Genomic DNA, 12096 nt, shown 5'->3' with positions numbered 1-12096 from the left:
GAATACACTAGACTACATAGTTTGCAAAAAAACACTCATGATTGCTGAAAGTTTATTAAGTAGAATAGATTTGATTTGATTGTAAACAAAACAAATTGAATAAAATATCATAAAAAAAACTCATTGATATGTATAATTCCATTATGAAATACTGACAACAATGACGGATAATGAAAATGAAAATGTCAATGTTAATTTTTGTCACAATTATGTTAAGACATGTAAGATAGAAAAAATCTCCTGTCCTATTTCCTGGCAAACATCTTGAGCCTGTCCCTCATTTTCCCTCTTACTTCCTTTATTGCCACAGTATAGGCCTTGGCTATTAAATCTGAAAATATAAAGTGAGTGTAATATTACAATAACAACTAAAGCAAATCTCATTTTTTTGCACATTTTTTGTTCCAGGATTCATATATCATGTATATAGCGGTAAAAAGATTACATTATTTACAGTTGTTGAAAAAAGTTATTGTTCTTTTTTTATTACTAGTTAAAATCTCATGTCATTCAATCTTAGGTCAAATATTTATTAAAATTTTTTTTAGACTGCATTCTCTGTATTTGAGTCATTTCATCAAATCCCAAATAATCATACTTGTGTCTGACCAAATTATGCTGTTAACCCATCTATTTTGGTGGCTTACCACATTTAGTCCTGAATAACCTATGGATTGATTTTTATACCTGTACCGTTATATAAATGCATCAACCCTTTACACTACATCAATAACTTACCTTCTAAGAAACTTCTTTTGGTTTCATCAAGGCCAGGTCTTGGGTCATCTGTTTTTGTAATTTTTTTTTGGCCTAATAGGCTGCAACTCCTCAATTCATCTTCATTGAAAACCATTGGCATTGTTGCCTTAACAGCCTGTGTCACATCAGATCTGGATCTGACTGTTATTTCAATTTCATCCTGGAAATCCAAGGGAAAAAAGTCTTCATTATTTAATATCTTGATTTAGTAATGTCACCTATGCTGGCCAAAGCAACATATAGGGATCATTTATCATTAAATGCCTTCTGATTGTGACATCTGTACCAGATGTTTAGCACACTGTTTTTCACAACAAGTACAAATGTACATTAGCGTACACTGAGCTGAAATCTTTATCCCAATGTGTAATAAATATCTGTATTGCTGTTGTTTTATTTTGATATTTTAGTTTTATTATTGTATGACTTATCAATGGTAAATAAGAGATATAATAAGCAATAATTTGTTTATCACTTGACATATTTCTGAAGATTTACATACTGGTGTCAGATCAGTTACAAATTTAAAGGAAAAATCAAACCTAAACATTACTTATGAAAATGGAATGCTATAGTATTGCATGATTAACAATAATTCACAATAATATTTGAAAGGGCTGAATAAATATTTTGGAAAATGTATCAAAATAATTTTTTGGAAAGTTATTCTTGTGCAAGTATCATGAATTTCAATGCATTTATTGTTTTTTGTAAGTAAACTTGTTATACTTATGCAAAAATATGCAAGGGAAAATTTAATCTTTTACCAAAAAAAATAAATGACAGAGAAAAAAAAATGATAATACCTTTGTATATCCATTAACCATATTGTTCTCTTGATGGTTGTTATCTATATCTGCATCTTTAAGGTCAGAAGATTGGTTTTTCTGAAATAAATAATTGAAAATTAATTTATCATACTAAAATTGAGTTTTCTTTAAAAGGGAGATTATAAAGGGGGAACTGACATTTTACTGTGTCTTTTTTTCAATTTTGATTATGTTTTAAAGGTTAAGAGGTCGGTGTTTCCCTCAAGTTCTTGATTTATGCATGGTGGTGTCTATATACATTAACGTCAGGCCCTTTCCTTAAATAAAGTTAGTACCCTATGACTCTTCATTATCCCTCCCCCTTCAAATGTCATGATCCCCATTATTTCAATCAAGCCCCATCCTTCAAACAATTTATAGGAAAAACACTCAACTGAAGGATTTTATTCATTTATATATGCTAATAAGTATTTGTACTTCAATTAATCTGAAAAAATACTTTAAATTATAAATTGAATTATGTGTAACCTGTACAGTGTTATTGTAAAGTTTCAATACAGAATAGCAGAGGATAAACCTTCATGCCAAATATGTTTTGCACTCACCTTAGACTTCTTTTTTAGTTTTTCAACGTCCTTTTTCAGTTCTTTTATTTCTTTTTTTAAATATTTAAGTTGGTCACAGCATTTGTGACATTGACTTTGATCATCAGTATCTTCCTTCTCATCATCACTTATGACCTGTTCTATCAAAGGTTCAAAAGAAGTCCCACTTTCACAGAAGGAACTGGTATGGCTGGAGATTGGCCAATTATATGCAGTCTCTAGGCTTTGTCTAATTGGTGGTACTTGTATGTCCTGCTGAAATTGATGGTCATTGTTGTTCATGAGCATACTCATGTATGGAAAGGAGTTCTGTCCATTTGATGTACTTGGCTGGTTAAACATGTTTGAATTATAAGGATATAATTGTTGCGACTGATTTTGTTGAAAAAGTTGTTTAGGAACTGGTAAAGATGACTTTGTTGAGGGGATAATTGATGAAGTGGTATTTGCATTGATGGATTTTGCTGAGACATTTGTTGATGAAGTGGTATATCATGCCATTCATTTTGCTGAGACAGTTGAGTGACTGGTACACATGACTCATTTTGTTGTGGAAGTTGTGGAGTTACTGGTAAGTGTAGCTCCTTATGAATAGAGATTGGTTGCTGAACAGGTTGGTGCGACAGATGTTGTTGCGATATCTGAGGATGTGGTACACATGACTCATTTTGTTGTGAAAGTTGTGGAGTTACTGGTAAGTGTAGCTCCTTATGAATAGAGACTGGTTGTTGAACAGGTTGGTGGGACGGATGTTGTTGCGATATCTGAGGATGTGGTACATGTGACTGATTTTCATAAGGTTGTTGTTGAACTCTCTGGGAATCATCCTCATATGAGGTCTGTTGAGGTTTGGCTGCAACAAGTGGTGGTGTGGTGATATGATTTTTTTCATTCCGACTTCTAAGAAGTGAATCAACTGCTGTTTTTATAGCTTCTCTTGTGACAGCAGGTGAATTTCCATCATTTTCCTCATCATCACTGTCGTGGTTTTCGGCACCTGAAAATAATGTGAAAGAAAATATACAGATCTGAAAAATAATCTACAAAAAGCAAATAGTGCTGCATATACATGTATTGCATCCGAACTTTTTTGCTTAATTGTGTTAAGTACATTTTATGTGTGACCAACTTTTTTGCAGATATTCAGAAAATTATTTTTGTTTTTATTTCTGTTGAAAAACAGAATTGTGAACGGACCATTGTTATGTCCAATCCATAATGCTATAGCACATATATTTTATAGAACTCATAGTTTATATTTTAACTCCGGTACAATTTAACACACTGAGAGTCTACTGAAATTACAACATACATGTATAATATATATTTGGTAAGATAGATAATATTTTAAAAAATGGACCGTAGAAAAGGTGATTATCCAAAATTGTCAACATGAGAAAGTTATTTCACTGACGGCGCAGAGAAGTTGATGTTTGAAAATACATTTGTATATTAGAATTTCTTGTATGCACAACAAAGGTAGAAACTTTTAGTAAAATATAAATGGCCCTGAAAAGGACCCTTTATAGGAAATATCATTCGGTTGGCACTAGTTAAACAAGAAAATCAAAAGGTTATTTGCTGGTGAATAATAGGGTTAATTAACCAAAAAATACCATGTAATGTGTTAACATATAGAATTGCTTGTAATATATTATAAGTTATATGGTTCGCTACTGGCCCCATACGGATCCATAGGGGGTGAGGCCGGAGGCTGAGTCACCTATGAATTTTATTCACCCTCTATGGATTCGTAGGGGGGTCAGTAGTTTACCGTATAACGAATTTATCGGACGCTGGACTTTTTTTGCGGCGTTTTGTTGAAAAATAAACAATGAAACACAACAACATATATACTTCGATGATGTCGCCATTAACGTGTCACGAACCGCATATGAAACTTACTTACCCCATACGGTCTCATAGGGGGTCACCATGTGACAGCGTTTAATCAATCACAACGTGATCATTCATCTGTGGTCCGATAAATATGTATGGAAGAGCATTTTTAGTAATGAATTACAGTATATGAAGAGATTTCAGTGGTTTAATCATGACAAGTCAAGACTTACACTTACCTTTAGATTTTTTGACAGTTTTACCACATGTATCTTTCTTTTTTTTTGTTCTTGTTTGCTTTACTCCCACATTTGTTGTTTGTTTTCTTTTTCTGTTGGGTGTATGTCCAGGTGTGGTCTCTGCCAAGGCAGGTCTATCAATTCTATTGGCATTGACCGTATTGTCCAAACCAGTATCAGCATTAGCTTGCTTTTTTTCAATAAGCTCTGTAAGCTTTTTGTCCATGGACTTCCTGCATTCTAAAAAAAGTAATTAGTTCAAACTGATAAAACTACATTGTACAGGACTTGTAACTATAAAATGTTCTTTAACATGTTTAAGGGAGCTATTTGACTGACGAACAGACTCACAGACCAGAAAACATAATGGTCCTCTTCTTCATTTACTAGGTGGGGCATAATATTAAACCGGATGTGGGTACGCGCAGCCTAGAACGGCAATTCGTACCCGCATGCGGGTATGCGCAGACACTGCCTTGTTTTTTTGGTATCTATGTGTAAATGTCATTGTTTTTCCATCATTAAATTGTTCATTTGTATAGATGTCTTTTATTTCATAAACAATAATATATAATGTCTTAAAATATATTTATGAGGATTGTTTTAATTTGAATCATGATCATTATATCTTACTTACAAGATTCATATTTTCTTCTTGTTCTTGATATACATTGTACCTAACAATATCTTCCATTGTTGTTCCATGCATTTCTAATCAGGACGACATGCATAACATCCTTTGTTTTCATACATGCATTAGGGAAGTATCGTGCGTTCTTACCACCAATGGCTAAAATTTCAAAATCCCACAACTCTTTGTACCCGGGATATGATGCCTTTCCTTTGTCGCCGAGTTTAAAGTCATTCCATAGCTTAAGAGGCTCTTTAATTTTCCCCAGACTATGTACTGACATTTTACCACTGTCAGTCGGCCATAACATCACAGCAAATTTATTCTGGGCTTGCATTTCTGTTTCTTTGTAATCGTGGCTGTAACTGTAGTCGTTCAAGTTATTTGAAAATAGCGCTAGGTGTCAAGTTACTTTCTGTTTACCAAATACGGGAACTAGAGATGCATCTAAACACCGACGAGTAAATACCGATAATATTAACGCGCTTTCGATGTGTTTTAAAACGTGATACGTATGTGGTAGGGATTATCACCGTTTTTAATCGTTTATTAGAAGATGGGAATAAACAACATCACAAAAGCACGAAGAACAAATAATTATTAAGGTTTGTTATTTGCCTTTTCGGTTTTAGCTTTACCGTGATTTTCGGAAACTCTCTAGAATTATCATGCTTTATCGTGATTTTCGGAAGCGCTCTAGAATTTTCTTAATGGAAGAAAACAATAACAATGAATGAAGTCGAAGAGTGCGAAATTTGTGGCAAACTGTTGAGTAGAAAACAGAGTCAGAGATTGATATCCCATAGAGAAAAAATACATGGCATAAAACGTAAGATTAGAAATTGTCTTGTTCAGAACTAGGACGTCATTGTGTAAATTGTATGCATTTGAAAGTTTAAAGGCACCAGTAAAAATGTAACATGATACCACACATGATGCCGGACATTCACAATTATTTACCGTCTCTAAATTATTATAGTGTAGTTTTTACTATTTTCTCCCGATCTTCTTTAAGCTTCAAATACAAGTTTATAAAGATAGTGTTTGTTGAAAATCATTGACCATTCACATTCCATTTAGTATCTGAAAAAAGGGGGGATTTTTTTCTGGGGCATACATTTGTAACATTTTTCAAGTGTTGGATCATAATCTATGTGAGAGCTACATATTTGTTTTTTTTTAGAGGGGAATTTCTTTAAGGATTTCTGATGGGTTCCTAGTCAAACATCATGAGCATCTGGGGGATTGAAATTGCTTGAGCATTTAATTTCTTAAGGGGTCTTTGACAAGGTACATGTAGTGTTTTATCCCCACTTCTGTTCAGAAATTAAATGGAATGGTCTGTTTTAAAACATTGCATTAATTTCAAAATTAATTATCAACAGTATATTTATTATTTGCATTCGACTGTAATGAAAATAAACACTGATATGATAAACATATTTTTCATTGAATAACTATTAAGACATCCAATTTTTTATTATATTCTAGCTGACCATGAAGCGAAGAATTACAAACTTTACGTAAGCAATTCTGCAGTACCAATTCCTAGGACAACAGCGTTTCGAAAAAGAAAATTTGACTAAGAAACATGTACCCAGTCTGTAACAGTATCAGGACAGTTAGATCTAGAATGCCAAGAGGAATCCACAACATTTGAAACAAGATCAGAAACTGATGAATCTTCATCTTTATCAAATTTAGAAAGTTGTCATTCATCGTCAATACATGAAGAAGAACTTGCACATACTGTTTCATATAATGAATGCACATCTTCCCAGAACAAACTTGAAACTGGTATGTTAGAAAGCATATCTGTTTTAAATGAACATGAGGTCTTGAACAGCAATTCAGCAGAAATACATGTACAAAATGTATATGATAAGACAATGCAATCTTTCCCAGGGGCATGGGAATGTGAGGCAGCTGCTGCTGAATTATCTGATTGTGATTCATCTGCAACATCTATTTCTAGAGACTCTGATAGTGATATTGATACAGATTTTGAATCAGATATTTCTTCATCTTCTGAATTAGATACTGATACTGAGGACAACATATTAAGTGATGACTCAAGTTTCGATCAGCCAGAAATCGCTAATTCAGAATCACAGACAAAACTGACCCATGATGAAGAAAAAGACATGGCATTACTATCCCTGCTGTTAAGATACCATTTAGGAGAGAGTGGATCTCGTGATGTAGTTAAAATCCTTAACATTTTTAACCCTGAAAACAAAGTCAAAGATCCTAATAAATTAAAAGCCTGTATTGGTTCAACTGAGACACATATATATGAATTCTGTGACAAATGTTATACACTGTATACTGAAGAAGACATTTTTCAATGTGCAATAGCAGGATGTAATGGCATAAGGTATAAAGGGCCAATTAACAAGCAGCAACTGAAAAGAAAGAAAACATACTTTACCTGTCTACCAGTGAAACAACAAATAAAGGATATATTACAAAGGGAGGGCATATGGTCAAGTATAGTGAAGTACGTGCTGACTGTAAAGCAACAACTGATGTGACTGATATAGTTACAGGAGAAATGTACAGAGATTTATGTAAGCCTGGTCAGTTTATGAATGGAAAGGATAATTTCACTTTGCTTTTCAACACCGATGGTGTTCCATTATTCAAATCATCCGGTGTTTCAATATGGCCAATCTATCTTGTTATCAACGAATTACCACCAGTTTTAAGATTCTCCAGGAGAAACATAATAATATGGGGTATTTGGCAGTCCAAAGGTAAACCGGTCTTCAGGACATTTCTGCAGCCCTTTATTGAACACATGATAGACCTTAAAGACAATGGGGTATCCATATCTGTAGATGGTAGCTATATATAGGACAGTTCTTACCAGAGGTCTTCTATTGGCAAGTACAATGGATTTGCAAGCAAAAGCGTATTTGACTGAAATGACCCAACACAATGGAAAAAACAGCTGTATTACATGTGAAGATCCTGGTGAAGTGGTGAAGCAAGGACGTGGTCATACCAGAGTTTATCCACACCGTAATGATACTGATTTGTATAAAGTCAGAAATTCAGCAGGTAATTAAGATTATACATGTCTGCATGTCATGCATGTAAAATGATGATTATAAAAAATGTAAAAATAAGATAATGTGGTAGATATATTTATGTATGATTGCCAATGAGACAACTACTCCCAATAAAACAAGTAATGATCATGATGAATAAATGAATAAGCAGTGATGTAGGCTGTCATAAAATCTTCAATACAGAGCAAAAAACATGCACCTGGTGTACATGTGTAATCTTTTACACACAGTATTTAACATACAACCATGAACAAGGATATTTTCATTTTCTGAAATAAGAAATATTGAAAGCGTTTGATTAAAAATATCAATGATTATAAAAACATGAAACATATAAAATAACTGACATGATTGACAATTGTCTTTGTTTATTGTTGAAATGATAATGCATGTTCAGTTAATTTTTTTTTATAGAAATCCTAGCTTGTGGACTAGCTGCGCTTCAGACAAATAAGCCTGAGATGGGAGTTAAAGGGGTATCGTCATTGCATGGGCTAGAATGGTTTGATATGGTCTGGGGACTGGTTCCAGACTACATGCATGGAGTTTTACTTGGTGTAACCAAAATGTTGATGAAACTTTGGTTTTCATCATCACATGCTGGTAAACCTTACTTCATTGGAAGGGCCATAAAACAAATTGACAAAAAACTGAAGAAGATGAAGCCTACTGATGACATTACAAGACTTCCAAGGAAAATTGAAAATAATATGCATCATTTGAAAGCATCCGAACTCCAGATGTGGTTACTTTTTTATTCTGTACCGTGTTTGATTGTTATCATGGTGTCTGAATACTTCAATCATCATTGCCTCCTTGTGGAGGGAATATATATATTATTAAGTGACAAGATCACTGCAGTGCAGTTAAATCATGCAGAACATATTTTGAACTTATATTATGCACAGTTTGGCAACTTATATGGAGTAAATAATTGTACAATAAATCTGCACAATACTTGCCGACATCTTACATCGTATGTCAGAAAATTGGGACCACTCTGGGCATGGTCATGCTTCGCATTTGAAGATATGAATGGTACAATTTTGGAATCTGCACATGGTACAGGAGATGTTTGTTCCCAAATTTTGTGGTCTATGCAGGCAAGAAAACGACTCACTGTTGATTGTTCTAAAATGGCCAACTCAGAATTAAGAAATTTTGTCGTAGAAGCAATGAACACAAGAAGAGCAATAAAAATAAAACATGTTGCAGAAAATTGTAAAATTGCAGGGGGAATGAAGACAGAAATTCTTGAAGCAGATATTTTAAGACAACTCAGACAAGTATTGAATTTACCACAGCCAGATGATGATAGTAGTTTAGGAACAATTTCAAAAGTTGGACGCATAGTCAAAAATGACCAAGTTATATTCTCCAAAATCTATAGTAGAATGACCAAGAGAATTGGCCATGTAGTGTTGATAAATAATATTAATACATGCACTTCTGACAATTCTTCCCAGATAGCATCTATTCAATATTTTGTATTGCACCGTAAGAGTAACAAATGTGCGGCAATTGTGAAATACATTACACTAAAGGAAGAAATGGCATTGGTTCATAGGTCTATTAGTCATTTAATTACTGTGAACCCTGAAGATCTGAATGCCAAAAACTGTGTTATATTAGTTGAAAATATCCAAGAAAAACTGCTTTATCTTGATGGAAACACAAAATATCCTTGCATTGCCAGACTACCAAATTTATATGGACAAAATTCCTGAATGGATTGAATGATAATGTACTTAAAATTCATAATTTTCACTGAACAATTTGCTAGAAAATTAATTTTCACAAATCAAGTTTAATTATTTAACATTTCTAAAATTACTGTGTATAAAGATAATGTTCATGCACATGTTCACAATTTGTATCTTTTTTAACAAAAATTCTCAGACATAAAAAGTTTGGACTCTAACATTTTTACTCTTGTCTTTACAAATCCTAGAAAGTCCTTGCTTAATCCCAGAGTTCTGCAAATTGAAAAAACAACTAAGTATTTCTGGGACTTGTGCTATTCTTATCGGTCCCAGCTCTTGCCACAAATTTCCAATAATCCCAGGATGTCCTTAGATATCCCAGCTTTTTCCAGCTCATATAATTTGTGGGAATCCTAGGTTGTCCCATATAAAATGAATATCCCAGCTTTTCCCAGGTTCACCCACAAAGTAAGGCTGGGACGTCCTGGGACAATCCTGGGATTACCTAGGATAAATCCATTATCTGGGATTCTTTTTCACAGGGGATGTTAAGTTTATGTGACAGTTGTAACAAAGCTTTATATTTAGGACTGTCAACATAATATCAAAGATTAGTACAGAAGGCCAGACATTTCAGTGATAATGCTCTCTAGTTGATTTGTATGCATATATTGAATAAGAGGAGAAAGAATGGTAATAAATGAGCTCTTAGTATAAAGATTCATGGACTTGAGACAGTTTTATATTTCCACTTATAGTTTGTAAAAATTTCACCAAAGTTATTTTTGGTTGATGTTGCTCAGTCTTTGGTTTTCTAGTGCTTTGTGTACTGTTGTTTTGTCTTTTGGTTGTTTTTCTTTTTTACCATGGCATTGTCAGTTTGTTTTCAACTTATAAGTTTAAATATTCCTCTGGTATCTTTGGCCTCTTTTTGGGATACAAATCGTTCAACAAGGCCAGAAATTGCTGTCTTAAATTTAAAATTGTTAGAGTGGGGTGCTCATTTTCGCCCCATCTTTTCATGTTTTCTACAGTTTATGTTCAGGTCTAAATGTTTTTGAAGTATACTGCTTGTCTATGTACAGATAACTTCAAATGCAAAATATTCTTAAGCTTGAAAACATGTTTGTTTGAATATAATCATCTGAAAAGTTAGATTAAAGGGTGTTCGAGATTTCCTGATTTTTTTTTAAATGGGAGACATATTCGCCGTTTTTACACATCTATTTAAAACCAAATAACCACAGCTTTAAACAACATTGATCAAATCAATTTCATTATAGATGAATAGCAGACCTTTCAATAGTGTTAAGAACTGAAATTTAGGGCAGTCAGTGAAAGAATTACTTAGAAATACTTCTTTGAATTCATGTTTTTTCTTCAGGAAATTGGCCGAAAATTGTTGTCTGTTTTTCGGTCCTTTTCAGTAGGTGCCTCAATTTTGTCTCAGTTTTAAAAAATAACCATATTTGTTATGCAATATCATTTATCTGTATATGTCTTCCATTTCAGCCATCCTTTGAAGTTTTTACACCTCAAAATCATTAAACGGCGAAAGTGTGTCCCCGATGAATATGGGCGCCCCACTCTACATAGGCATTATTTTAAACATTTGCTATTGGAACTTCATTGAGGGGTTTTTAATTTGTAAAAATTGACATGTTTTTTGTTATGACTTAATTAAAAGTATTTTATGTATTTTGTTATGACTTAATTAAAAGTATTTTATGTATTTTGTTATGACTTAATTTAAAGTATTTTATGTATTTTGTTATGACTTAATTAAAAGTATTTTATTTCCATTTTACACCATTGAAATTCATTGAAAACAGATTTCCATTGATATTAAGGACACAAAACATATAGCATGTGGCCAATTGATGAAGACAGTTCTTCTTACCTATCTGATGGTTTGTTGAACCTTAGATGTTTCTGTATACAAGGCCTAATTAAATGTTATTGAAAATAAGGATAGATATAATCAATAAACATACTGCACCTACTGGTTAATTAATTACAAATCTGCTTCCTTTATGAAACCCAAAATAACGTGCTTGATTATATATTTTTTTACGTCAAAACCCTTAATATTAAGATGGCACTTTGGAATACAATAGAATAATTTTCATGTTTAAATAATTCAGGCATACCTTACAGGTAAGTGACTTAGCATTTGACAATGTTTAGCATTCAGTTACAGTGAATTCTCTTGCTGTTTAAATATTTTAAAGCAAGGATAGAATTTATGATTATTACGTTGGAATCCTGATACAGTTGTGTAAGCAAACATTTTTTCATGTATTTGTATAATTTTGATTTTAATATACAAAAACAAATTTAAAGTGTCTATTGAGATATAAATTGTTTTAATGATTATAATAAATGAGAGTGATATAGTATTATACAGATCAAGTTTGAATTTTGGTGAAGTCGCTTTCTAAGTTTTATAATTATGCCTGTCCATCTGTGCGTCCGT

At 32.9% G+C, this 12096-nt stretch overlaps 1 protein-coding gene across 1 annotated transcript; it reads right to left on the bottom strand.

The window, feature by feature from the left end:
* Positions 1-118: 118 nt before the first annotated feature.
* Positions 119-4523, bottom strand: LOC134707087 (uncharacterized). The gene is made up of 5 exons (XM_063566595.1): positions 4213-4523; positions 2135-3131; positions 1566-1646; positions 739-919; positions 119-331 (listed from the first exon to the last, which is right to left on the bottom strand). Exons 2-5 carry the CDS (start codon positions 2474-2476, stop codon positions 246-248), a joined length of 690 nt encoding a protein of 229 aa, XP_063422665.1. The 5' UTR covers positions 2477-3131; positions 4213-4523; the 3' UTR covers positions 119-245.
* Positions 4524-12096: the final 7573 nt, after the last annotated feature.

This window comes from Mytilus trossulus, chromosome 1 (assembly GCF_036588685.1).
Source record: "Mytilus trossulus isolate FHL-02 chromosome 1, PNRI_Mtr1.1.1.hap1, whole genome shotgun sequence".
Taxonomy (NCBI): domain Eukaryota; kingdom Metazoa; phylum Mollusca; class Bivalvia; order Mytilida; family Mytilidae; genus Mytilus; species Mytilus trossulus.
This window is presented reverse-complemented; position numbering and strand designations above follow the sequence as displayed.

Bases quoted from the DNA above. Each gene is read 5' to 3' on its own strand.
- LOC134707087 (XM_063566595.1), bottom strand. From the start codon at position 2,476: ATGTTTAACCAGCCAAGTACATCAAATGGACAGAACTCCTTTCCATAC. The intron at 1,647-2,134 runs GTGAGTGCAAAA...TATTTATTTCAG, and splicing joins AACTAAAAAAGAAGTCTAAG to AAAAACCAATCTTCTGACCT. The intron at 920-1,565 runs GTATTATCATTT...TTGGATTTCCAG, and splicing joins TGGTTAATGGATATACAAAG to GATGAAATTGAAATAACAGT.